The sequence below is a fragment of the Barbus barbus genome (genome assembly GCF_936440315.1).
Source record: "Barbus barbus genome assembly, chromosome: 25".
NCBI classification, from domain to species: Eukaryota; Metazoa; Chordata; class Actinopteri; order Cypriniformes; family Cyprinidae; genus Barbus; species Barbus barbus.
The window spans coordinates 13,543,687-13,570,800 of record NC_136753.1 but is presented as its reverse complement, the minus strand read 5'-3'; the positions used below and the strand labels follow the sequence as shown (position 1 = coordinate 13,570,800).

Sequence of the window (27,114 nt, the reverse complement as noted above, 5' to 3'; positions counted from 1 at the left end):
TTATGTCTGTTAAGCATATAACGGTTCAAATTTCTCACTTTGTGGCCGAGGTTTCAGTACAGCCTTCATTACAGGTTTCTTTTTACAGCTTGGTGAACCATATGGTTCTTTTTTTTTTTACAAAACATTTGACTTCTAATATGTGTGTTTTATCTCAAGATAGCATGCAAGATACGGATCATGATGTTTACATGCTGTGTGGTGTAAGTGTTTGGTGGCCATGTGCTGTATAAAGTAATAGAACATGCTTTGTATGGGCTTTGGAGTGGCATCCGTGAGTAAGCCAAGCATCTCCTTGGACTCACGCCACAAACTGAATGACTTTCAGAGCTCTAATTAGCTCTAATGATCACTGATCACACAGCACAATAGACCCTGTGTGGCTGCCAGCTTCATAGCCTGTCTGGTCCAGCGCCAAAATCCCAAGCACAATAGAGGCTATTCTCAGAAAGAGCACCTTCAAATTTTCATCTTCTCTGACAGAATGATGACAGACTATCGCTGGAGCGCTCTGTTACAACAAGAGCGAGCGCTATGTAACAGCTCCCACCTCATGCTTTACCCTTTACCCCAAAGCACCACCAGAACCGTCCCCTATATCATTTCTGTGCAGGGCAGCTCAAAAACAAAGCTTGCTATCAACACTTCTGTCTATAAAAGTAAAGTCGTGACGTATTGTCAAGTATGGTGACCCATACTCGAAATTGGTGCTCTGCGTTTAACCCATCCAAGTGCACACACACAGCAGTGAGTAGTGAACAAATGCACACACACACACACACACACACCGTGAACACACACCCGGAGCAGTGGGCAGCCATGCTGCAGCGCCCGGGGAGCAATTGGGGGTTCGGTGCCTTGCTCAAGGGCACCTCAGTCGTGGTATTGAGGGTGGAGAGAGCGCTGGACATTCCCTCCCCCCACCTACAATTCCTACCTTTCGATTACGAGTCCGACTCTCTAACCATTAGGCCACGACTTCCCCAATATATGTGTTATTGAGATCTGGACAAAGGAGGGAGTATTAAAAAAAATACACTACTGTTCAAAAGTTTGGGGATGATTTTTTTTAATGGTTCTACTATAATCTAAATTTTTTACAGTATGACAAATGCCTTCTAATACACAGAAAAGTGGATTCCACAGATTTTCCTAATACTGCTAATACTGTCTTTTGTGTTCCAAAATCATACCGAATGCAAATGATAACAAAATTTTCCATTTTAAGTGAACTATCCCTTTAAGCAAGGCAGAAAATCAATAATAAAGTAGAATCTCAACATGTACTGTATTTATGGCTTACAAGAGGAAGCAAAACAGAACAGAGAACAAAAGCTTGTATGTTTAGAGGATTCCTGGGAGAAGCTATGTCAGCTCAAAGCTCAGAGCCAGGGATGTGGTTTACTCTGCCATTGCCATAAATTTGGCTGAGCTAGTCCACCCACAATCCCTATAAAGTATCTCAGAGGGAAGTAAATGAACAAGACCTAATGAGTTGGACACCATTTCTATGTAGTCACCACCGCCCAAGATCTCCTCTCGGGTGTCAGAATGTATTTGTGCTGTTCTTTACTTCGCCCTTTTTAGGGATAGCTAAGATTCAGAAGGGAAGTAAACTTGAGTGCTAGAACAATACGCTTGTGTGCATTTTTTGGACAAAGTTGGGACAAAATTCAACAAGATGATGTGTTTGCCTGATTCAGCAGTATAGAGCACAGAAGTTTCTAGAAGTAAAAATCCCATTTTTTTTATTCATAGAAAAATACTGTTTTAGCAAAAACATATAAATCTTTGAAGTTGTTAGGTGGTGGTATATAATTTCATAGAAGCCACAAGTTACCATGGAAGTTGGTATCCAATCATACAGACAGACAAAAAAAATCATTGATTATGTCACTCACAATGCTTCACGGAATGAGGAGTTCTTGCCTCATAAAAAGGTTAAGTACACAAAGATTTAAACCAGTTTTTGATTATTAATGCTGTGTTTTATCTCGGACCTGACTGGTTTATTTTAACACTTAAATTTTGTTGTTGAACATTCTTTTTTCATAAGGTTTTGGAATATGCTACCCAACTTTTAGATTTTTTCCCCCCCCTGATTTGCATTTTGTAGGAGTCAGTGCTAGTTCCGGGAAGTTAGAACCAGTCTGCAGATTTTGGGCTGTCAGATTTGACAGATTTCACTGAAAATTGTGTAGTGCATGATGGCCACAACCTGACAGACTGAACCTGTCCAGTTGGAGGATATCAAATATGTTGATATTCATTTGTCATGCGTCTCATAGAAAAGTTGGTCATGTCCACAATAACTTCAAAACCAACTTGGACTTGATTACCAGCACATCAAATTAAAATGAAGACATTTACAACAATCTAATTTGAGTTTGTACCTTCATTTTTGACCATAAGGCGAGGGAATTATGGTTTTCTAATCATAAATCTATTTTTGGATTGGCAACATTTTGTTCTGCTGTGTTTTTCACAAAGCATGGCACTCCCACAAACTGCCCTCTTTGATTTGTAGATTAAGCCAAATACTTTGGGATCCCGTCCAGAGCAGCGCTTTGAGCCTTTTTGAGAGGTTGCTTTTCTGCCATGTCTGTACAAGAGTCATCTTTGTGTTCAAAATGAGACACAAAGCCTGTTTTCATTACTTTTATGGCATATCTGTGTTTACCTAATCCACACCAGAAAATAAGCCTGGCGTTGGCAACATACACAAGCCTGTTTATGAAGAATAAGCCCACATTGGATTCATACTGAATTCACATTCAATCTGGATTCACTCCCAATTTCCCAGGTATGTGTCATCTGCTTGCTATGGAACTGATCTCTGATTTTGTTTCCACTCAGAATCAACTAAACCTATATAAGACTTGACTTGAGCCAATAAAATCCCAGCTTGCATCCTACAGGAGTGGCAATCATTTCCCTAATTAAGTGTGACTAATAGACACATGCTCCATTTGCTACAAGCAGCACAGCAACATTGTGTTATTAAACTGGAATGATTTTCATTAAGGCTGCGAGTCAGTAAAGTTGAATCACTCTAACCACAATAGGTACAATAGTGCCAAAAGGACACAGGGAAGAGAACAAATCAGTCATGGTCAAATTAAGTTTCTTTGTGAAACATTTAGACACCACCCTGTCCTCTAGCACGCAACACAATCTATCTATAGCAAATGCACTCTGCTGCAAAGGAGACAGGTATGCAGTGTATGAGATCCCTTTTCTTTATCACTCTCACGTTTTTTTTTTCTTATCCTCCTCTCCCCCTTTCCCCTCTCTCTCTGTACGGGAAAAGGAGGCCTTAAAGAATGTTTAAGTGAAAACAAATGCTATCCAGAATTGGAAAGCTGGTCTTTATCCTCTCCTCTTAATGCATCTATGAGTCCCTTGTCCCACATCTCTAATGAACCACATACTGTATACTCTCAAGCCAAACCACACTGAATGCACAATAAACACACACATGCAAATACACACATACGCAACACTGCCACATATTAAAAGACTCCAGATGGGAGTAATGCGCCACAAAGCAAGACAAGGCCTGTGATCTGTGAGTGACTGAGTCTGACACATATCCAACTTCAGGCTCACACTTTCTCCCATGATGCTTCATATATGTCATGTTCTTCAAAATATCTAAGCATCGAAAAAATAAAACGGCTTCTTCTACAACACTGAAAAGACTGGAGTCTTCATCTCATGTGAATGATTTTAAATATATTTTTGAAAGGACTGATTTTTGTGGATTTTTTATTAGAGTATATATATATATATATATATATATATGCAATATTTACCAGGATGTCGTGGACCAGGTGGCTCCACAGGTGAGTTAACAGTGACAGGTGTGTTGTCGGAGATGACCACAATTGGCTTGGTGATGGTCTTGGTGTTCCTCATCATGAGGAGGATGTTGTCCACACTAAGGGAAGTGCAGGCTTCATCTGGTAACATACACTACAAAGAGAGAAGCAGAAATGTTAGAACAAGATCCAGCCGTAATCTTTGGCATATGGGCACCACAATCCTCAAAGAACATCATGAACCTCATGAGATAAAAGAGCTTAGTATATTTAACAGGCCTACAACTGCACGCTCTTTATTATGAGGAGAGACCAGATTTTGGAATCAACAATGCAATACTGGCCTAAAACACTCTCACAGTGACCCCATCAGACCATCCTTATTTTTAAGCCCAGTGATGTACAAAATTTTTACTTTGTTCTTCATAAGCATTGATTAGTGTATATAATAAGCCATTAAAGCCATTCTCTGTGTTGCAGCCATTATGCCCGAGCCAAACCGAGCACACGCTCTTCGCAGAGAAAGCACTTATAATTTCATACACAGTTTATATGGTTTGACGTGTCACGTCTCTTATCCTCATCCAGATTATGACTGAACTGTAAACATCTACATCTAAACAATGAGTCAGTTTCAAGATCATGTTAGGTGAGACATAAACAACCTAAATGTGCAATATGACGATTAGAGCGTCTGAAAATGCAGGAGATTAAGATGATTATGGCTAGAAGCAAGGGAGGAAGGAAAATTTGAAAAAGGACAGTGAAAGTTGGAGATTTGTTTTTCCTCTGTGGATGGTAACTGAAGTAACCTAAGATTTACGCATCCCGCACTCACAGAGAGTGAATTGATGCTAGCAGCTGGCGTAGAGTGACCCGTGCCAAGGCAGAGAATCGAAAAGCAACTCTTAGGATGGACAGCAAAGTCAAAAAGACTATTTAAATGAATTAAAGATTGTGTTCATGTTGTCCATATAATAAAGCAGCGACTCTGAAAATACATCCTAGGGTCAATAAGTCATCTGCGTTCCTGCACTCTGAGTTAATGAGATCTGATAACCCTGTGCAGCCTAAATTAATAAACATACACAGTGAAGCTAATTTTCATTTGGTTAATGATGCTGATAACACAGTTGATTGATTTTCAATCAGACTGCGTGAAAGCCAATACGCCTACAGTTTATGTTAATCAGTTAAAACTGATTTGTATTGGAACAGTTTTATGAATTGGAACTGTGTTATCACAGGGTCATCTATAAAGATATGTATAAACAATGCAAAGATTTATGTAAAAGATTTTTGATTGCTTCCATTGTCCTCATTTGTAAGTCGCTTTGGATAAAAGCGTCTGCTAAATGACTAAATGCAAATGTAAAAGAAAGAGAAATGCATATATGATGATAACAAAGATGAAGGAGGTAAAGGCTATTAACACTTTATTTTAAGGTCCAATTCTCGCTATTAACAAACCGTTAACTATGACTTTTGCCACAATAATCTCCTAGTTTGCTGCTTATTAATAGTTAGTAATGTAGTTGTTAAGATTAGGTAGGATTATAGATGTAGAATATGGTCATGCACAATATGTGCTTTAGAAGTACTAATAAACAACCAATATGTTAATAATAGGCATGCTAATAAGCAACTAGTTAATAGTGAGAATTGGTCCCTGTACTAAAGTGTTACCAACATTGTTTACAACATTATTATCTGTAATTTATTCACTAAAAAAGACAGTGAGCCAATACACCTACAGTTCAAATTAATCAGTTAAATTGATTTGTATTGGAACATAGTTTTAGAAAGTGGAAATGTGGTATCACAGGGTCATCTATAAAGAGAAATGAGAAAGTAATGCATGTATAATAATAGCAAAGTAACTTGTACATCTGTGTTGTTCGAGCTGAAAACTCAAAGCCGGACATCTCTCCAGACCACATGCTTCAGGCTATGAATTACAGACAATAATGTTATGAATAATAATGTCCAGTTTCTTGCACAAACCAATCATTTTGCTTCATAAGACCTCTATATAACGTCAGGAACCCCAGGTATTAATTTTGTGTTTCCCGATTTTGTGTTTCCTTTTTTTTTGGACACAAGTGATGGTAACTACTGACTTGCATTGCAGGAACGCAGTTTCAGCCAAAAATCTTCTTTATTGTTCTACTAAAGAAAAAAGTCACCTATGTCTCGGATGGCCTGAGGGTGAGTAAATTAACAGCAAATTTTCATTTTTGGGTGAACTATCCCTTTGAACAAATGTACAGGTAACTACAGATAATCTTACTGTGACTAATTCTAATTATACAAATACATTGATGATTATTGGTGAGTTTTACTGCAAATCAACGCAAAACAGAAAACACTGTGATCATTTTTAAGGAAAAAATATTTTGGAGATGCAAAAATAAAATTAAAAAAAATTTGCCAAATCTTTCTTGGATTGACATAAGTAGCAGTTCTGTACATTCTACAAAATATTGCCTACAAAGGCATCTCATTAGATCAGAGCTGCTATGTTAGATGATGGTTTCTACCTCTGGCAGGTTCATCTCCTTGTCATTTCTTCTGGTGCAGAGGGACATCTCACAGTGCAGGAAGATTAATGATACGTCGAACTTTGATCTGTAGGTGAAACTGAAGCGTTTTCTGTCCATCTGAGCGTGAGGGATGGGGAAATCGCCTGGCTGAGGGTAATAGCTCACAGAGTCGTCCTTAGGACATATGTTCTCTATGACAACATAGTCCGACGGTGTAAGAGAACTGGAGTCTGGAGATATGAAGCAGGTCTGGATCATGAACCCAAGGTTAGGATCGGCTTTTGAGGCTGAAATCTGTGGAGAAAGGTCACATGTCTCTGTTAATAAAGAAAAAGTCATTTTACTGTGAGACAAAATATGCTTCTGCTGCAAACAATAAAAGAGAGAGACAGCAAGACAAAGAGAAAAAGAAATACTGCTTTCTTTATCTTGATTAATACAACTTTTGTCAATTTTTCATAAATACCATCAAAAGTAATTCATATAGTATGAGATGGATCAGCAGAGTGATGCTTAGATGCTATATATTATGTCTAGTCCTCTGGCAGACACGCTCAGTCTATCTTTTTTGATTGGTCTGAGTGAGTTTTTTTCCACCAACTCTCTCAGGCATCAATTCAAATCAGTAAATAACGCACAGAGGCTGTCGATTTGTTTTAACACAGCAGACTGTCTAAAGAAACATTGTCAGAGTGGTTACGGTTCCAAGAATCACAAATTCTGACGTCAGATTTCTGTGCCTCAAATAAATCTTCAAGGATCAGTCAGTGGAAAAAGTTTGGCCATCTGATGTTGTAAAACCATGCATGACAGAAACTGCCACAAAAAAAACATTGCATTCCATTTCCTCAACAGAGCTGTGCCAAGGAGGTGTCGTACTCTGGAGAGTGGCTGAATAATTTCAGGAAGGCAGACAATGATCCTCAAACAGTAATGTGTAAAATTCATAAATAACATGCATTTTCAGTGACAGCAGATTGTCACACACACACACACACACACACACAAAACAAAACCACCACAAAAATGACTTGCTACATTTCTGAAGTAGCTTTCTGTGATTGTGTGCATTTAAGTAATTTTCTACTCAAAAACTTGCAACACATGAACAACATAAGGGGGAACCAGTAGTATCAATAGAATATTCAGAAGTATAATAAAGATATGAGGCAGAGGGCAATATTATAAACGTCAGTATTTATGCTGTATTATTTAGTTATTGCATGGTTCTAAAAAGACTTGGATTTACAGTCACTGATCACGGTCTAAAATTGCTGGAAAAGCTGGAATCTATATATGGAACAACGTAAGTGAATAAGTGTTATCAGACTTTTTATTACTGAATTAACTCTTTGACACCATAACACACTGCTAAAATCCAATTGTTATATAATATTTTTGTCTAATTCTCCAGATAAAATATCTACAAGTCCTTGAAACAAGGATATATTTACTTGAGAAACAATATTGCATAATACGGTAAAAAGGAGTTGCACATGTTGTGAATGTGCATGCTTCACCCTACGCTGATGCATTAGTTATATGTATAGATGATTTTTTCAGTTATACATTTGTCTTTTTGTGGTTTGAGAGCTTGACTAAAGTTCATTGTGAATAAAGGAAAATGTATATGACACCCTTCCTTTTTTTAAAGGTGCAATAGGTGATTGTCTTCAGAAATCATTTTTGTTATGCTGGTTGAAGTCTCTTCACATCCCAATAGAAATCATTAAGTTAAGCTTTCAATCTATCAGGTTAAAGTTAGCATTTTCCAACAAACTACTTTGTTTATTCTTTAAAGCTGCAGTCCGAAAGTATTGCCTCTTTGTCGCCATCACTGTTTGAGACCTGCAATTGCAGCTATTTCTGGAATTATCTTCTTTGCGTGGGTTGTGCACCGGCAGTATGACCCAAATAAGAATTTTCACTGAATATTGTCATCTGAACAAATAAGTAACAAGTCTGTCACTTTTGTTCTGACCAACAGAGGAGAAAAACAATACAATAAATCGCGCTACCAATGGAGACTAAATCTAACGATCAGTTAGCTCATATCACATCATTCCGTGCAAATTATTATTATGGTTACTTTGTTCTCAAATTGATAATGTTAACAACATCAGCACTGGGTCACTACATGTATGTAGTGTTTAACAGATTTCAATTTCTGTACAGTCTAATCTCCAATTGTCAAAGCAAATTATTCTTCCTTAGATCTGGTTATCTTTAAAATACAAATCTTGTGTAATTCCATGTATATAGGCTATCTGTAATCAGATGCACATTTCAAACTGGAATATCTCATTTCAGTCACTTACACTTGTTTCATAAACACATAATCCTCTCTGGATTACAATCCGCCATCAAAATGATAATTTTAATTATTCCAGCTGCTGTAAGAAAAGGCTATAAATGATGCACAGGACCCTCACATGCGAAATAGCCTATCTGGGACACCTTCTTTATGTATACAGACGTGACGCAATGATGTGGCAGCATGCTTGAATTTCCCGCGAATTCCTACCAGTACCACACAAATTAGAAAACATTATTATAAGATTACCATTGTGAATCGGGCTAAGGTAAGGAGTTTTTGTTTTTCAAGTTTTGAAAACTGGCTGGTACTTGCTCAAAAACTGAATAATTTTTAATGAAAAAAGTTAAAGACTGCAGCTTTAAGTAAACCCACCGTATAGTGGTTATATTCACTGTTTCGTAACAAGCTTAATAATATATCATTAGCTATGTTTCTATCCAAAGTTGCGAATTTGACTTATGCGCAAAATTGGAATATCACATAAAACAGTCGCAATTAAAGCACCGTTTTCATCCAGTGACACGAAGAAATCATCCCTTCCTGATAAACTGATGCCAAATATCACTAAGAAAAAGGTAATTGGCTGCAGTAGGAGGCTGCAGTTTCATTCATAAATTACTTGACCCTCAGAGCACGCAGACGAAATGCAATAAACGCAGACATGTTCGCTTGCTTTCGAAGGAGGATGCCTGCTCTTTGGGAATGCAGTCATGAAAGACAGTTCTGGGAGGTAATTATACCGAACCACTTTGACTACAGACTTTGGCTTAGGCATTTAAGAATGACAAAAACAACATTTCAGATGCTGTGCAGCGATATCGGTTAGTCCAGTTATGCCATCCCATAGCCCAAAGTCACATCATTTTTTTAATGCGCATCAAGGAATTTATTCTGTTAATGTGTTTCCACCTAGTTTTTGCTCATATTTTCTTATCAGATTAAAAAAAAGGTCCAACTCACTTGAGCACAAGTTTTTTTATGCACATTTTTTAGAATTTATGCGCATTCTTTGGTGTTTCCTTTCAGCATTTTTTTATGCAATATTCCAAAACATGCATAAAAATAGGTGGATGGAAACATAGCTATTAATTCATTTTTTTACTTGTTTAGGTATAAACTAATTTTAACAAAAAAAGTTTAACAAATTATTAATTAAAAACTTTAGATCACAAAGCTTTTAAATATGCAATACTGAATGGTATAAATCAACACATCAAAAGCAACGATCAGCACTGATCTGTTATTTTCATATGGCAAATGAGCTGGAACATCAGTGGACCTATATAATGAAAGACTATAACCCTGAAAAAGAGAGTTATAAACACAAAGTGGGGACCTGAGCATTCCACTCTGAGATCAAATATTGTCTGCCTTCCCCTCTTGAAACCCCAATGATTAATGAAAAAATGTTCACACACAGCAGACTCCTGACTTCTTTCACAATGATAGACAGAGAGCGATCTATACACATGCTCACAAATTCAGGACAACGTCTGATCAGACACACAGAAACCAGACGCTTATGATATTAGAAACATGAAACCATACACAATGAGATCCACACATTATGGTTAAAGGGTAAAAGCAGATCTTGTATTTCAAGAGCTTTTGGCAGTGACTATATTTGTGTATATGGTTTCTCATTCAATTATTCAATTTGATTCCTAATGTGGTTACAGAACTGGAAATGGTTTTATTGAACCCCAAAGGAATCTTTTCCATCATAACGCACATACAGAATATATGTATTACACAATGTAATGCCCTACAGTTTCCACATATACACTTCTGTTCAAATGTTTGGGGTTAGTAAGATTTTTTTTTTTTTTTTAAAGAAATTAATACCTTTATTTAACAAGGATGCTTTAAACTAATCAAAAGTGAGCAAATGTTTGTTTTACTTTCTATTCAATTCATTAAAGAATTCAGAATAACAGTTTCCACAAAAATATTACGCAGAACTGCAGAACAACATTGATGATAATAATAGCACCGAATCAGCACAGATTTATGAAGTAATATCACAATATTACTGTTGTTTTTAATGCATTTCTGATAAAATATGTAGCCTTGATGAGCATCAAGAGACTTCTTTTCAAACACATTAAAATAGCTTACCGACGGCAAAATTTTAAACAGCAGTGGACATGAAGGTTTTCATCTCCAAAACACTTCTGTGTTTAGAGAGCATGTGTGTGACGGGTCAACAAGCCAGGAATGTGATCAGAATCAAGCATTCAACCATACCTGTTGTGTATATACATATATATATATATATATATATGCGCTTACCTCCACATAGATGGGCCTGTTCTCAGTGATGGTGAGGAAGGACTGAGTGCTTGGATAGTGAAACGGATTGTTATACAGTTCCATGTTGAAGGTAACATTGTCTAGAGAGTCTACAATGAAATCATCAGATCCGATATCACCGTCAACTGGGGTTTCCTGGTTTTTACGGTATGTGCAGTTAAACTAAGGATAGAGAAATAGAGTTGGAAAATATTAATATGCATGGAAAATATTACTAAATTTTGTAAATTTGACTTATTTTTTCATCACATAAATGCAGTAGGAGAAAAAAAGACAATTCTTTTTTTATATAAATTTTTGGGTGAACTAATCTTGTAGTACAATTTATGAATACTACATAACATGTAAATATCATACCAAAATAGTCGCACGATGTCCGTTTTCAGGTGAAATTCTTTCTGTCACATCCGGATCTCCTGGTATTACAACATCTCCTGACTCCAGATCTTCATATTCAAAGGGCCAGCCGCTTCCATCCTTCTGTTCTGATTGGCTAATAACAATCTGTCAATCACAGACACACTTAGTTCATGACTTCTCAATAATAAGGCATCGTAAACCCAACAATTTCCTAACAATCATACAATTTCCTCTTTAAAACTCTCCTTCGAAATGACATTTCTTCACTCTGTTGCTTAGCAAAGATATACAGTCAAAGATAATCGAAATGCATACTTGCCAAAGGTCTGCTGAAGCAGATGAGAAAGCTGGATTTAATACATGGGAATGCACAATTTCAGCAATGCGACTCCCAAGGCAGATGAACAAAAAAAAAAACCCATCTCAGTTCTTCTCATCGGAAAAAATACGGCAATCCATTCCCATTATAGTATGAGAATCACCTCCCTATGTGAGCTCAGAAGAGTTTGTGGGTTCAAAGGTGAAAGAGGCCTGTGAACATTGTCTAATGGAGGTGAAATTGATTCTCTCAAGACTTTCCAATTTGTCATAGGACTGTCATTGCAACAACAACCTCCTTTGATACTTTCTGGATCTTTCTCTGTGAGCCAGTACTGTGCTCTGACCATACGGGTCACGTCGTTTTAACTGCCCTTGAGGTTTTGAGTTCACAGTAAAGGATAAATATTTGGGAGGTCGCCCAGTTTTTTTTAATGGGTTCAAGGCTAAAAGTGTTAGGAATTTCCGCTAGAAATTATCAGTGTGGAAGTGAATCATCCCTTTTGGGTGAAAACACACTTACAGGACCGGGAAACAGATCAGTTAACAGATACAGTGTGTTGGAGGGGACATTGCCGCTGAATTGCATGCATCAGACAAAGCAACGCAAACAAGAACTAGATTTCACAGTCTGATACTATTGATTGTATATTTGCTTTAGTACTCACTGAATTGATATAAAGGACCACTGGGCTTGGGTGGGAGGGAATTTTGGTGGTTTGGCAGCCAGACAGGGGCGTCTCCAGTATATAGTGGGTGGTGTTGGAGGTTGCTTTGCATTGGGAGTCCTGAAGAGTGATATTGGGTTTTCCAAACCCATTGGCCTGTGAGGACATTAGAAAAACATGATTTCACAGAAAAAATCTCAACCTTTGACAACATATCAAACAATATCTTTTATCAGTCCTCAAGGTATCGCTGTGTAAATCTGAAATCCATTGCGTGTTTCTGACAGTGACGAACAAGACTTGCAAGCTAGCCTAACTCTTATGATTGCAGAATGAGGGTTTTCTCTTCCTCTGAAGTGGTCTATTACACCACTCTTTGGTTTCTGACATCACTGCATATGGCCCACACATTCTGGGAATATTCACACTGCAGCAGCTTGAGGGAAAAACAAGGTGTCTCTCACGCACCATTTCTGCACTTCTTTAACCTTTTTATGTTGTTCTTACCAGTGTTAGAGAAGCTACTTTGAAACTATAGTTTGTTAAAAGTAGTTTAATAACTCAAGCTACAATTTTAAACAAGTAGTTAGCTACATTTCAAGCTACCCTACTAACAAAGCAACAAAAGACTAGAAAATTTCCCCTTCAAAATTTGGGGTTCAGGGTTTTGTTTTGTTTGTTTGCTTGCTTGCTAAATTAAAGTATTAATTTCTTTAAAAAGCAAGAATGCATTAAACTGATCAGACAGCAAAGACCTTGGGATTGTTACAAAACAAAAATCTATGTGAGCTGATAAAAAATGTATACTTTTAGGGCCAGCTTGCGCTAGCACAAACTGTCTTTTGGCATTAAAACTGTACTGTCAGGTTTTACTAAAGACGCGCAGTGACGAATTAGCGCTGAAAGGGCGTGGGGACACTTATTTTTGCGCCTGACCTTATTGAATATGCATTTGTAGGAGTTTCCCTTTCCAGATGCAAAAGTTATGGGAGGAGAGTATTCAAATGAATCACACAACAGATTTTACTAACATTTGCACTTGTAAAGTTGCTGGCATTAGCGTCATTATTTAACGCCCTAAAAAAGCATGTCTTAAACTATTTTGCACTTGAAATGGCTTCAATTGTTGTTAGGAGGCACCGCAGAGAACACGTGGTAGAACGGAGAGGATTTTTTACACACATTAGCCTAATTTTATTTGGAATGCCAGAAGAACACATTATCCGAACATCGTTTGCCAAGCCATGTTATTTTTAATTTGCTTCAGGAAATAAAAGACAACTTTGAACCCTCAACTGAGTCACGCAACACCAGCTCTATCACAACGTCTAGCAAACCTTCATTTTTTGGCCTCCGGTTCTTTTCAACATACTGTGGCTTCTTTATTTCTTTATTCACAACTAAGCTAATTTGTTGCGTTGGTGGATATGTAAATGAGATGTTGCGTCTGTGTTATTTTATTTGCACGTTGTTAGTAAATCACCCACAGAAATTTCTCCTCCCATCTGCGTTGCTTTGGAATTGTGCTTTCATGCTAATTTGCCGTTTGGTAAAACTGTCCCTTAGTTACTTGGTTACGCCGCAATACTCATTCTTACATGTCAATATTTGTGCATAGGTTATGTTTCCTGTTACCTGTAGAGTTTCCTTGTCAATGCTGACCACCATTTTGTTCTTCTCACATTGCACACTGAATCCTACATTCGAAGCCCCCTGCTGCTCCTCGGGACCCCCAGCCTGATGATCGCGCTCCTCAAGAGACGGGGTCAGAGGTGGGAAAGACAGGCCCTGGTCCGTGGATGGCAGGAAGGGAAATGGGAACATTTCCCTTCCTGCAGGGGAATCCCGGGTGCTGGGCTTAGGAAGTGGGTTGGCATTGCGGAGAATGGACAACTCTGGTGGTAACATTCCCTCATCCATGATCCCTAGATCTGGAAGTGACAGCAGTTTTGATTGGAACGTCAATCTGATTGACAGCTTCTTGTTGTTAAAGCAAATGCAAGGAAATCACACACAAAGCAAACAGTAATTACCAACCAAATAACCAATAACTAACATTAGCTTGTGAAATGTATAGTTATTTATATTTACATTTACTTATAATTGAGGTTTATTGACAAGCGCATTGTAACCATTTTAAATTTCTCTTGCTCATATCTTCAGTTACTGCTCTTGCCTTGTTCTCTGAGGCGCAATTTGAAGTGGTTGGCAACAGGGGTGCTGGTGTAGGAAGTGACGGGTTTGAATCCATTTTCCTCTGCCCACTGGATGAGAGCCTGAGATCCTGCGGGCAGCTTCTGTTTCACCGTCTTTGACACCTGCATCAGCCTTTCAGTGTCTTCACTCAGGCTGACGGTATCTGACGTCTGAGAAGGACAGAAGGAAAGAACAAAAATAACACACATTCACTTCACATGCAGACACAAAAGGAATACAGTCAGAAGTGTTCATTCTTTGAGTCCTGTTCCACTCCAAATTTGTTTTTCTGAGACACATTTCACAACTATTAAACAATAAGCCAAAGTTGTTATTGTTTTCATTAACATATTCTGATCTAATTCCTTATCTTATGGTCCAAAATTAACATTCGCTAAGCCCCAAATGGAAGTAAAGAAATGTTGGCCAGAAAAGGAATTGTAACATAATGCATGTTTTAAATCAAATTGCAAGAATGGTAAGACTGACTCTTGGTGATAGAAGAAAAAAAACACGTCAGTGCTCAAATTCCACACAATGCTTACATTTTCAGTGTACATTTACCATCAAAACTAATTCCTAATTCCTTTTTTTATGTTGAATATCCCTCACATTAAGTCATCTGTGTGTTCTTTTCAATCATTTTTTGATTTAATACTGAAAGAGAAAAACAGAAAATAGTGTCTTTTTTCAGAATTCGTGTTCAGACAACACGAATTTGGCTTGATTTTTGTTAAGGTTAAAGGCTTAGAAAATGGATAATATTCAAGCCATCAATAATTCGGTTTCCAATATTAGATTTAAAAAAAAAGAATGAACGCAATGTACATGGACGCATTTAGTTTCGACAAAGTGAGTCATGCTGCTATTGATCTATGACCGATTTACCAAGTTCAATTTGATAGTGGTTTGAGATGCGTCAAATTACATAGGAATTATATGTTAGCTTCTCTTTGTTCTCTGTTGGGTGTGAAGGGCAGATGGTCCTCATTCCCAGCCGTGTTTCCCACAAATGCCTCACCAGGCTGAGCCAATCTGCCAACAGTAGCAGGGCTTTGATTTTACAAGGCTGTGGATCGTATCACATGCATAACTTACATTCTCCCATGCTCTAAAACACTGTAACTGATTCACTTGGACACTGACATGTTCAATCAAACAAATTCATGGAGACAGATGCTTTTCACACCATCTTAGACATAAAAATTCTCTAATGAACTTTGTGACTCTTTGACTGCCAATGCCAGACTACCATAGCATAATGTAGGAACACCTTACCCCAATAGTTTAATTTGGAAATTCTGTGATGTGTTAATTATTGAGTCTTGGAGCATGTCTCAATTTCTTTAACTTCAACTGCTACCATTTAAAAATATAAATATTCTTATATAAAAACTGCTGCTGTCTACTGTACTGTTTTGGTTTCTGTCTTTGTATATTCAATAAGAGATCAGTATGTGAAAGAATCACACTGTACTTGTACATAAAGCACTTTTCTCTACATTACTCTTTTCCAGTTCAGAAACACATCTATAAATTATTATATAAACACCTTAAAACTCTTAAAAGTAATGTGACTTGTCGTGCTTTTTCTCATAAGCAGCACCTAAAAAAGGCACAAATATTTAGCATTAAATTACACAGTGTTAACAATCGCTTTCCAAGAGTGCAGTGACAGTTTCAGTCGTGTGAGTCTTGAGCTGCGCTATCTGAAACCAGCAGCCAGCCGTTCCCATAATTCATATTCTGAAGTGCCAGGACAACACTACAATAAAAACACTCCAAAGGCTCTGGCTGAAGAAAAACTCACTACACTCCTCCTCCTGTTATTACTCCATTTCATGACAGGCCTCCAGATAACAGTTCATTAGATCAACTTGCTATCTTTTGCTCATACTTTTGACACAGTTTGAAGAGAAATAATTATATATAGTTTATTTACAAAGCATTTTAAAAAAATTATATACACTACTAATGTTTTGGATCACTAAGATTTTTTGGACAATAAAGACAATGTTACAACCCTGAAATTTTTTAGATTTTTAGACTTCATTAAGCAACAAAACCATATTACACTGTATACAGCTTTGCTATTACAGTAATTAAATCATACTGTTAAATATATTTAAATATATTTTTTTTATTTTAATTGTAATAATATTTCACACTGCTTTTGGCTGTATTTTGATCAAATAAATGTAGCCTTGGAAAAAATAATGTTCTTTCAAAACCATAAAGAAAAATCTGTATATAACAGTAGTATTTATCTGATACTTTTCTTAATTTTTTCAACATTACAGCTGGAATTTAATAACAATGTGTAATTTTATAAATCAATCATCATAAAAAAATATTTGCAATCTGTAACCAATATATTTGTATTAGTTTCCAGTAAAAATATGAAAACTTCCTTTAAACATTATAAGTTAGTATGTAAAGCAACACTGGAAGAAAATAGTCATGAGGGATTTGCTGTCTTTGCATTTACATTACATATTTTGCATGTAGCCAATAATTGAGAAATCATACCACAATGTCCAGTTTGCCGATGACGCTGTGGGCTTTGATTACCCAATTCACCGACTTCTCACATTTCAGAAGCAATACAACGTGACGATGGAGTGGGGCGTCACTATCCAGCGGCCTTAAATCCACAATCACATCCACCTGGAATGCACTACTCAGAGAGAGAGAGAAAGAGAGAGAGAGAGAGAGAGCGAGAGAGAAAGAAAGAGAGAGAAAGAGAGAGAAAGAATGGAAGGAAGGCCATAAGAATCTTGGAAAAATTTAACTAAGTTTTAACATGTTTTCTGTCTCGCCAATTGATTAAAAATCTGGGCCGCTTCCTAGAAAACAAAGCTGGACACATGTGAAACAGACCACATAACGCAATGCTGGGATTCATCATAATGCTTGCATGTCTTTAGATCTGTTTTTCATTTTTGAGTCACTATTAGGCAATAGTGAGTGATATTGGCGTGGGTGGAGAGAGTTCTACCCGGCAGAGTTTTCCAAAATCAACAATACCCTAGTTCCTGCCTATTTCAAAATAAACTTTACAGAACCGGAGGAAACACAATGACAACCTATGTGACAATTACAAAGCAACATGCACACACATTTACTCACGAAAGCAAACACACCCACCCATGAGCACCCACATGCACACCATGGTATACTAAACACAGAAACATATGTATATATAGTATGTACTACTTCTTTTATGTGAAATGGATGTCTGGAAAGGCCTTCAAGTGTCTTTCAACAGCAGATTAAATCATATGTGCTACCATTCAAAAGTATTCAGCAAAGATTTAATGCATCTTTGCTGAATAAAAGTATTAATTTCTTTCAGACAATAATAATGACCCGCAATTTTTAAATGGTAGTGTACATTAATTGTATTTCTCTGTATTTAATGTGAACAAAATGCATATTCTTTGCTCTGCAAGCACTAACAATCTAAGAAAATAATATGAACGTGCTAAAGACATTGATTTTTCTTATGTTTCAAATTGTTGTTGTAATTTCAACTTCTAAGAATAACCTGAACATTATATTCACTGTATTACAGAAACTTCTTAGTTTACTCCTGACATAAGATTTAAGAAAAAAAAAATGTTTGGATATTTTTGAAACACAGGAGAACAAAAAGGAATGTAGTTCAACAGTCTTCTCCTCACCTGCTGGAGTTTGGTGCCTGGAGCTCAATGATGTGAACCTCCTGGTCATGATCAGGACCTGAGAGAACACACCCTGTGGATGGCTGGGGCTGGATGTAGCTTGCCAGGTAGTTTAGAGACAGGAACTTGTTATCGATCTTACAGGTCTCTGAGAAGACTGGGTCTGGAACAAATATGAGATACGTTTAGGCTAAGGGCTAGAAATTTTGAGAATACAGACATGTTTGACACATTCATCACATTACCAACAGTTAGTTACAGTCCTATAATCTTATATTTAGTATAATAGCACTGGAACATTTCACTGTTTGTATCACTTGGCTTGTCTGTATTTGCTGTGTGCCAGACCACAGCACAAGAGCAGGAATGGAAGTGGAGTGAAGTTTGTGGGTTTATTCATAGTGGTCAAACTATTTTCAATGGCCACTGGTAAATGCCCATATCTTAAAAGCAGGTTGGCCAAATGCAGATATCATGTCAAAATATATACAATACTGTTCAAAGGTTTGGGGGGGCGGTAGAATATTTTTAATGATAAAAATATACTGTAAAATATTATTACAGTTTAAACGGTTTTCTAACATTTTGTAAAATGTAAACAGTTTTCTGTTTTATCATTAATTTATTATTTAAAAATATTTAACATATTATATTTAATTTGAAAATATTTTGAACAGTTGTGCTATTTATTATTCAAGAAGGATTAAAAAAATTCCAAAAGAAAAGCATTTATTTTAAACCGAAATTACAATTATTTTCAAATAAAAAGGAAAAAATTACGAAGACCTTACGGTCACTTTTAATCAGTTTGATGCATCCTTTCTGAATAGAAGTATTAATTTCTTTCAAACAAACAAACACAAAAATAAATTAATTAATTTTACTGATTCAAAACTTTGATCCAAAAATTAATTGTACATAAACATGCTAAAATGAATAATAATAAAAATAATATTTTCAACATTGAATTAAAACAACGATGACTATATTCTCGAAAATGGCCAAATATTGGCAGATTAATCCCTTATAAATGCTTATTAAATCAATGAAAACACAGCACTCTGCCTGACTTGACCTTTTGCAGAAAAGTTATAACTATTTTCTGAAAAAACACACAAAAAAAAAACTGAAATCCTCTCCGCTCTTGAACACGGTTTTCTTTGCTCCTCCACAAAAGAGATAATGGCTCTTCTCTTTGCCCCAGAGAAACAGAAGACAGATGCTTCCTTATTTGGCCATTACGCTTTTGGACAAAGCGCAAGGGTGATGAGTGTGAACTCATCATGAAAAGGCTGGCATCTCATACTCTCGGCTCTTCCTGGCTCTTCGAGGTACTGGGGGAAAGAGGGTTGCCTGTTCTCTGCAGCAAACAGATCGGAAGCATGTCCGCTCTCATGCCGAACCTACAAAGGGTAGAGATAGAGTAGAAGGCCAGAACTCTCCTGTAGAGGTAAACACAGCCTTTTGAGTCGCTGCCAAACCACAAACTCAAAATGACACAGGGCCAAATGTTTTACGGGGCTGACCGAAACAGGCTCAGAGACTGGAAAGTGTACTTTTGAATGATGCAGTCATTACTTTTTTTTAGTACTTGAATCTTATGTTCTTTTACGGACTGAAAAATGAGCACCAGCAGTTTAACCGGGCAATCTGACAGCAGAGAGATGCTGAAGTCAGACGTGTTGCTGGTTTGGTCTTAGAACTCAGCAGGGGAAACACGATGGAGCCCTGGGTGAAACACACAGCCGGATCTGTCCTTTTTTTTTCTTTCTTCAAACAAGTCCTGCGGCTCCCTGTGCTAACGGCGCGTATTTTGCAAGTATCTGTTTCTACTTTCTCTCTTTCAAGCCCTCAACAAGTAAACAACAAAATCTATTTGAATGTGGCAGCCATGTCTGACTCAAACATCATATCAAAGTCCAACAGTTGGTTTCAAGTGAAATTCCCCCAAACCGTTTCCTTTGAGAATAAGCCCATTTCCCCCCTGCGGCTCATGTCATTGGGCAGATGGCTAAGATACTTTGCCATCTTGCAGAGCTTCCTGGTACTGCTATAAATTTGGACTTTCTGTTTTGGGCTCTATTTTCTTTTGTGCTTGTTCTATACCTTCCCTGCCAAACTTTCCCTCTGCTATTCTTCCTCATCCTTCTCTTTTTAAAAGGACTGTTGTGAAAGGCTTCAGGTTTGGCAAAGGGCCCGTACACACAAGCTGGCAGTCGAGAGCTTTCGCCTGAAACTCTTCCTGTATGTTTACTTGGCCCTTCCATCAATTCTCCATCACTCAGTTGCTTATAAGTCTGACAGAAAAGAAGGGAGTGACACGCAAGCAAATCAGCTGATTACAAATAAGAGGCGAAGAGAAAATATGCCATTTAAAAAGCCCACAGATTTTGCCATGTTGCTTTTAAATGAAACTGAACGTTGCCCAGTGGAAATCAGAATGACTTGAGGTGGCTTCTTTGGGATTTTTGTTATTACCCATGGGTTTGGCTACAAAACACAGTCAATAATAGCCACCACTGAGAGTGAATTAACGTGTGCTGGGCTATGATTGAAGTTCAAAGGCAGCTAAAAACACAAATAATTTTCTTAATCAGTATTTGATTTTAAGTAATTTCATTCTTAAAGCAAAATAAATGTACCAATTACTTTATGTTGTGTGTGCTCAGATTTACATACCCTCTCCAACCTTGATGTAGACGTCATGGGCCATCTTGAGCTCGCTGAAAGAGGTAACTGCACGATAGCGTTGATGGGCCCAAGAAAGCAGGTGCTCATTGCCATGAGGAAGATTTTCCGCCTGCACCTCACACGACTCAGAGAAATTTCCTGTCTCAAAGTGCACTTCAGATCCTTCTGCAACCTAAGAAATCAACAAAATAAAGGTGTTAACACATTTACAGCAGCATTGTTAACTTCTTGGTTCTGATTGGTTGATTGATCAATTTTCAATAACTAAACAGTTATGTAGTTGCTCCAGGTTTAATAACCACCAGTTCCATATCACTTTGACACAGTAGCTTCTGAATTAATAAATGGAAATTTTTAACAATTGTATTACAAAGAGAAATTGTCAGGTTTTTGCTGCCTGAGCCACCCCAACATACAATACAAACCCCTTTTGTTAACTTGTGGAGTGTTTTTTTCCCCTTGATATTTCAAGACACAAAGATCTCACTGTTGATGAAGACAGGCCCATAAAACTCAAAGCTGTATTGATATGCACATCCCATTTTACAGCGAGAAGGTCTGAAGTAATACAATTTCAGGGCAAAACTACAGATTACAAGAGGAAAGGAAAAAGAGTATCACAACAGGCCTTTCCAAAATGAAACCTTCCACACGATCTTTGCCAAAACACATCTTTAACACCCTGCCCTGATGGTTTTTTGAAACCTTTGAATATGTGCTCCATATTTTCACGCATGGTCCTCTTACACAATAAGGTGTCTGCTTTCCACTGTTTATATAACACACTGCTGTGCATCAGAGGAGATGGGCAGGAGGTCCGTTGGACAGACGGCACACGGCTGAGATTAGCCTTATAGATAACATATGTACACACTTTCACACATGCACACCATCAAAGTCAGACTTTAAGGGGATCAAATACTTCATGTCATGTCAAGCAGTACGCAGCATCACAGGATACTATTTGCCAAAATATGCAGTATACACAGATAACGCTGCACAAAACAATTTTTGTGCACGCAAAGAGCAGCATTTATGCTGGGAAATGCGACCAGCTGACTAAAGAAGTTAGTCACGAGAAAAACAATAGTAACTTTTCAAGAATTTGAACTCTCAAAATGATTTTTTCCATCAATAACTAGACATGGAAAAAAAGTATGTAGCAAAGATTGGTGGGCGAGAGCGATGTCGTGCTGTAATTTACAGTTTGAGAATTATACGGTAAGGAGTTCAGAATAGGAATTCATTTTTGTGACTTTAATAAAGAAAACACAGTCCCTGCAGAAAAGGCAATAATGTTGAATTTTGAAATGTATAAAAACACTGCACTATGCATGTATGCAAGGTGAAAACAGTTAAATTTAAAGGTTTACATGCCAATTATTCTTCAGCATAACTAATCATTTAAAATATGCACCTTCTATGCATTACATTAAAATGTTCATTTTAGACAGAGATCAGTTTACTTTTTCAACTGTGCTTTCATTTTAGTACTTTTCGTTGGATTTGAACTATCATTTTGATTATAAAAAGATTGTTATTCTACATGTAAACATAGTTAGACAGAGAGCAGGCGAGAGCAGTGTTAGTGTAGTAATGGACAGGAAGAATAACAGAGTATGTACACTTCACAGCTGTCACAGCAGCTCACGACTGAAGAGTCCTGTCAGCATAAGCACCGCTGTGTACTTCTGCCAGCTAACCTTTCATCCAGGACACTCTATGTGTTACGTGCTTGATTTCCTTCAAATGCTATGTTTAAAGAATGAGATGCAAATTATAGCAATTACAGAGTTTAATGTGAGCAAAAGATCAAAGTAGGTAAAAAAGGTAAGAGCTAGGTAAGAAAAGGTGTGTGTTTAACTTTAACTTAATAGTTGTGCATATGCTCTTGTAAATGTATGAAGCATTGTGTTGTGAGTTTCTCTGCATGTCATCTTGCTTGACTAGGGCGGGCTTTGCTCCGAAAGTCCTCCCTTTTGGCTCCAAATGGACCTTGGGTCCACATGCTCCATTTCAGAGATAAACATTCACATATGTTGAAAAACTTGCCGTACAGCTCCACACAGCCAAGCACAAGGTCTAGACAGCCCAGACTCATTACATTTCCATGCTTGTGAGGTTTTTTCCACTCATTTCTCTTTCTCTCATTCTCCCAAAGGTGTTCTTTCTGCTCTCAGCCGGCCCCGTACTGGCAAACCCAATTAAACCATTATATCACACCACAGCTTTGATGGACCCCATACGAGCTGCGCGGAGAGCCAGACAGCCAATCTGAACTACAGCCAGGGTCCTGTGTACTATTGTGCAGTGACAGATAGAAGAGGTGTAGTAAGGGAGAGGGAGAGACAAAGAGAGGTATATGATGTGCTGAAGGAGCTGAGATCTGTCCCGGTGCATGACCCAGTACCAGGAGGAACATCTGCTCGACCTCTGGACGGCTCCACAGGCAAACACCCCATCCTTGCCAGAAGTGATAAATTTCAAAAAGTGAAAGAAAAAAGCATGAGAAAGGCACAGAGGCCGTCGAAGAATTCAGGACTCGGTTGAAGGTTATTTTTAGGGTTCCTCTATACTGTAGACAGTGTGTAGAACTGTGCAGTTTTCCTTTTAAAATAATATTTAGGGTTCAATACATTAAGTTCAGTCAATAGCATTTGTGGCCTAATGTTGTTTATAATAAAAACAACAATCATTTCAACATATTTTTTTATTATTAGATTTGTTTTAAATATTTTTTTAAATCAAAATTTTTATGTTTGAATTATTAGAATTTTATTTTTTATATATATTTTTTTATTTTAAAATTTTGTTTTTAAATACAATAATTATTTAAAAAAATAATTTAATGAATTTTAAAATGTAATTTATTCATATGATGGCAAAGCTGAATTTTCGCGTTCAAGAAAAAAATATTATTTTACTTATGTGCTGCTTTTCTATTTTATTTTATTATTTTATTTATTTATCGTTTTGGAAATGCAGAATTTTTCAGGATTTTTTTATTAATAGAAAGTTTAAAGAACAGCATTTATTTGAAATATAAATATTTTGTTAATGTCTTTTATTTGTCTTTTGATCAATTTAACTCATTAAATGCAATGATTAAATAAATTCTAAACTTTGCACAGAAAAAAATAAAAATGTATTTATATATATATATATATATATATATATATATATATATATATATATATATATATATATATATATATATATATATATATATATATATATATATATATATATATATATATATATATATATATATATATATATATATATATATACACACAGTGCCATCCAAAAGTATTGGAACAGTACTTGAACAAAATTGCTCTGTTGGCTGTGGAGTCCAGACATTTACAAATATCATTAAAAGATGAATATAAGACAGAAATACAGAATGTCACATTTTATTATTGGGTGATTCAACACATACATGTTTTACCAGCTAAGGAGGTCAGCACTTTTAGAGTTTCATCCCCCTTTCATCTGATGTGAGCATAAGTATTGGAACAGTTGCCTCACAGGCCTTTCTAAGTGATCAGCTGTGTCCTGTTGCATTAATTCTTCAGATATTAAAAGCAGGGAACGTGTCGTATCAGTTATATCCATTACTTCTGTATTCTGAATCTTGCATTCGATGATGACACACACAAACCAGGATGAAGACGAGGGATCTGACTTTGAGAGAAAAGCAAGTAATTTGGAAGCTAAAAGAAAGGAGGAAGTCAATTAGAGCTATAGCAAAAACAAAGTGCATGGAGAAATCAAGAGTTTGGAAACCACCAGCAACCAACAACTACCTGATCGGCTGAGAAAACAATAGTAGTTGGTGACAGACAAATCATAAAAGCTATGAAAATGAATCCTAAAAGACGTGTCTGTAAAAATCACCAACAACTTCCAGAAAGCTGAGGTGATGCTCTGACAATTTAGTGTCCTCAGGAGACTTTGACACAGAATTACAGATGCTACACAGCAAGATACAAACATCTGACCAGCACCAAAAATAGAAAAGCAAGATTAGAGTTTGCAAAAAAGCACAAAGGTGAGCCAGAAGAGTTTTGGAACGGTGTTTATGGACCGATGAGACAAAGATGAACCTTTATCTAAGTAATGGGCAAGCAAAAATGTGGAGAAAAAAAGGGAACTGCAATGGTCCCAAGCATACAGCCTCATCTGTAACGCATGGTGGAAGTGATGTCGTGGCATGGGCATACATGGCTGTCTCTGGAACAGGCTCTCTTATCTTTACTGATGACTTAATGTATGATGACAGTAGCAGAATGAATTTGGAAGGGTACAAACCATCTTGCCTACCAATATTCAAGAAAATGCCACCAGATTCATTGGGAAGTGCTTCATATTGCATCAGGATAATGACCCAAAACACCCTGCCAGTTCAGTCAAGGAATTTATAAGGGCAAAGAAATGGAAAGTCTTAGATTGCCCAAGACAATCTCCAGATTTAAATCCGATTGAACATGAATTTCACCAGCTGAAGAGGAGAGAAAAGGCAGAAACTCCCCAAAACAAACAACAATTGGAATTGGCTGTATTAAAGGCTGGGAAAAGTATTTCAAAGGATGAGACCAAGAGTCTGGTGATGTCTATGGGTCACAGACTCACTGCTAATAATAAAACGGCTAATAATAAAAAGTGACATTCTGTAGTTTTGTCTCATATTCATCTTTTAATCATATTTGCAAATGTCTTGACTCCACAGCCAACAGAGCAATTTTGTCTTTACTGTTCCAATACTTTTGGAGGACACTGTATATATAAATCACACTAATGCCATCATGTTAACGTGCATATGGTTTACATTTTGTGGCTATACAGTTGTTACAGTGAATATTATATTTTTTTACTTTTTGGGCACATTTACTTCAATTGAAAGTACTTCAGATCTGTTTGCATTGTTAATTATTTTCATAGAGGGACAATCAAAAATATTTTTTTCGATAATAAACTACCTACAGTACAAATGCTGAGGAGAGGAGAGGAGAGGAGAGGAGATGAGAGGGGCTTGGGTTTCTGCTGGCAAGCCCAACTGAGCCCAACAGAGGAGTTTATCGATTTAATTGCAGGAATAGGGCTGTAATTAGTCTCAAGGAATTAGAAGGAAAAGCCTAAAACTAAATTAGCTCCAGGCTTTGGGAAGAGTTTCAAACCTCAAGAATTCCAAAAGGGAATATGAAAGCAATAAACCCAGCCAGATCCCCGACCCCCAACCCAAAACCATCTTCATCCCTTCCAAACCCATCAAACTCAATGCCAGCATACAGATGGGAAGACATCCTTTTAAACGATTATGACAAATACATCATGTGTCTAACTTTTAGTATGGCAATCAAAAGTACAAGTTATATGATTAAAAATCATATAACTTGATCAAAGCTTTAATTTGGGAGATGATTAGTTTAAATACTGTACCTGAGAAGGACGCACAATGAACATTTAAAAAATATATAATAATAATTCATTACATTTATATAGCGCTTTTCTGCTTTTCTAAGCGCTCAAAGCGCTCTACATTGTGAGGGGTGGTGTCTCCTCGTCCACCACCAGTGTGCAGCATCCACCTGGATGATGCGACGGCAGCCATAGTGCGCCAGAACGCCCACCACACACCAGCTTACTGGTGTAGAGGAGACAAAGTGATGAAGCCAATCAGTGTAATATATCTTTATATCATTTATATATTTATATATTTTTATCATATATCTTTAGTAATAATGACTTCAGAGCAAGCGGTAAGTAAAAACACAGGTAACTGTGAATTTATGTACAGTTGGGCAAAAAAGTATTTAGTCAGCCACCAATTGTGCAAGTTCTCCCACTTAAAAATATGAGAGAGGCCTGTCATTTTCATCATAGGTACACTTCAACTATGAGAGACAGAATGGGAGGAAAGAATCCAGGAAATCACATTGTCTGATTTTTTAAGAATTTATTTGCAAATTATGGTGGAAAATAAGTATTTGGTCAATAACAAAAGTTAATCTTAATACTTTGTCATTGCCAACAAAGGGTATATAACAGAGGTCACACGTTTTCTGGAAGTCTTCACAAGGTTTTCACACAGTGTTGCTGGTATTTTGGCCCATTCCTCCATGCAGATCTCCTCTAGAGCAGTGATGTTTTGGGGCTGTCGCTGGGCAACACAGACTTTCAACTACCTCCAAAGATTTTCTA

At 37.0% G+C, this 27,114-nt stretch overlaps 1 protein-coding gene across 1 annotated transcript in view; it reads right to left on the bottom strand.

Moving 5' to 3' along the window:
* LOC306844525 (transforming growth factor beta receptor type 3-like) overlaps window positions 1-27,114 on the bottom strand; it is a 124,427-nt gene that overhangs the window by 4,907 nt on the left and 92,406 nt on the right. The window contains exons 5-14 of the mRNA XM_079376730.1: window positions 20,899-21,082; window positions 18,220-18,382; window positions 17,066-17,213; window positions 14,517-14,706; window positions 13,976-14,271; window positions 12,341-12,496; window positions 11,352-11,498; window positions 10,974-11,156; window positions 6,362-6,658; window positions 3,816-3,975 (exon numbers count right to left, since the gene is read on the bottom strand). Coding sequence (XP_079232856.1) covers window positions 3,816-3,975; window positions 6,362-6,658; window positions 10,974-11,156; window positions 11,352-11,498; window positions 12,341-12,496; window positions 13,976-14,271; window positions 14,517-14,706; window positions 17,066-17,213; window positions 18,220-18,382; window positions 20,899-21,082 — 1,924 coding nt within the window. The remainder of the gene's footprint in view (window positions 1-3,815; window positions 3,976-6,361; window positions 6,659-10,973; window positions 11,157-11,351; window positions 11,499-12,340; window positions 12,497-13,975; window positions 14,272-14,516; window positions 14,707-17,065; window positions 17,214-18,219; window positions 18,383-20,898; window positions 21,083-27,114) is intronic.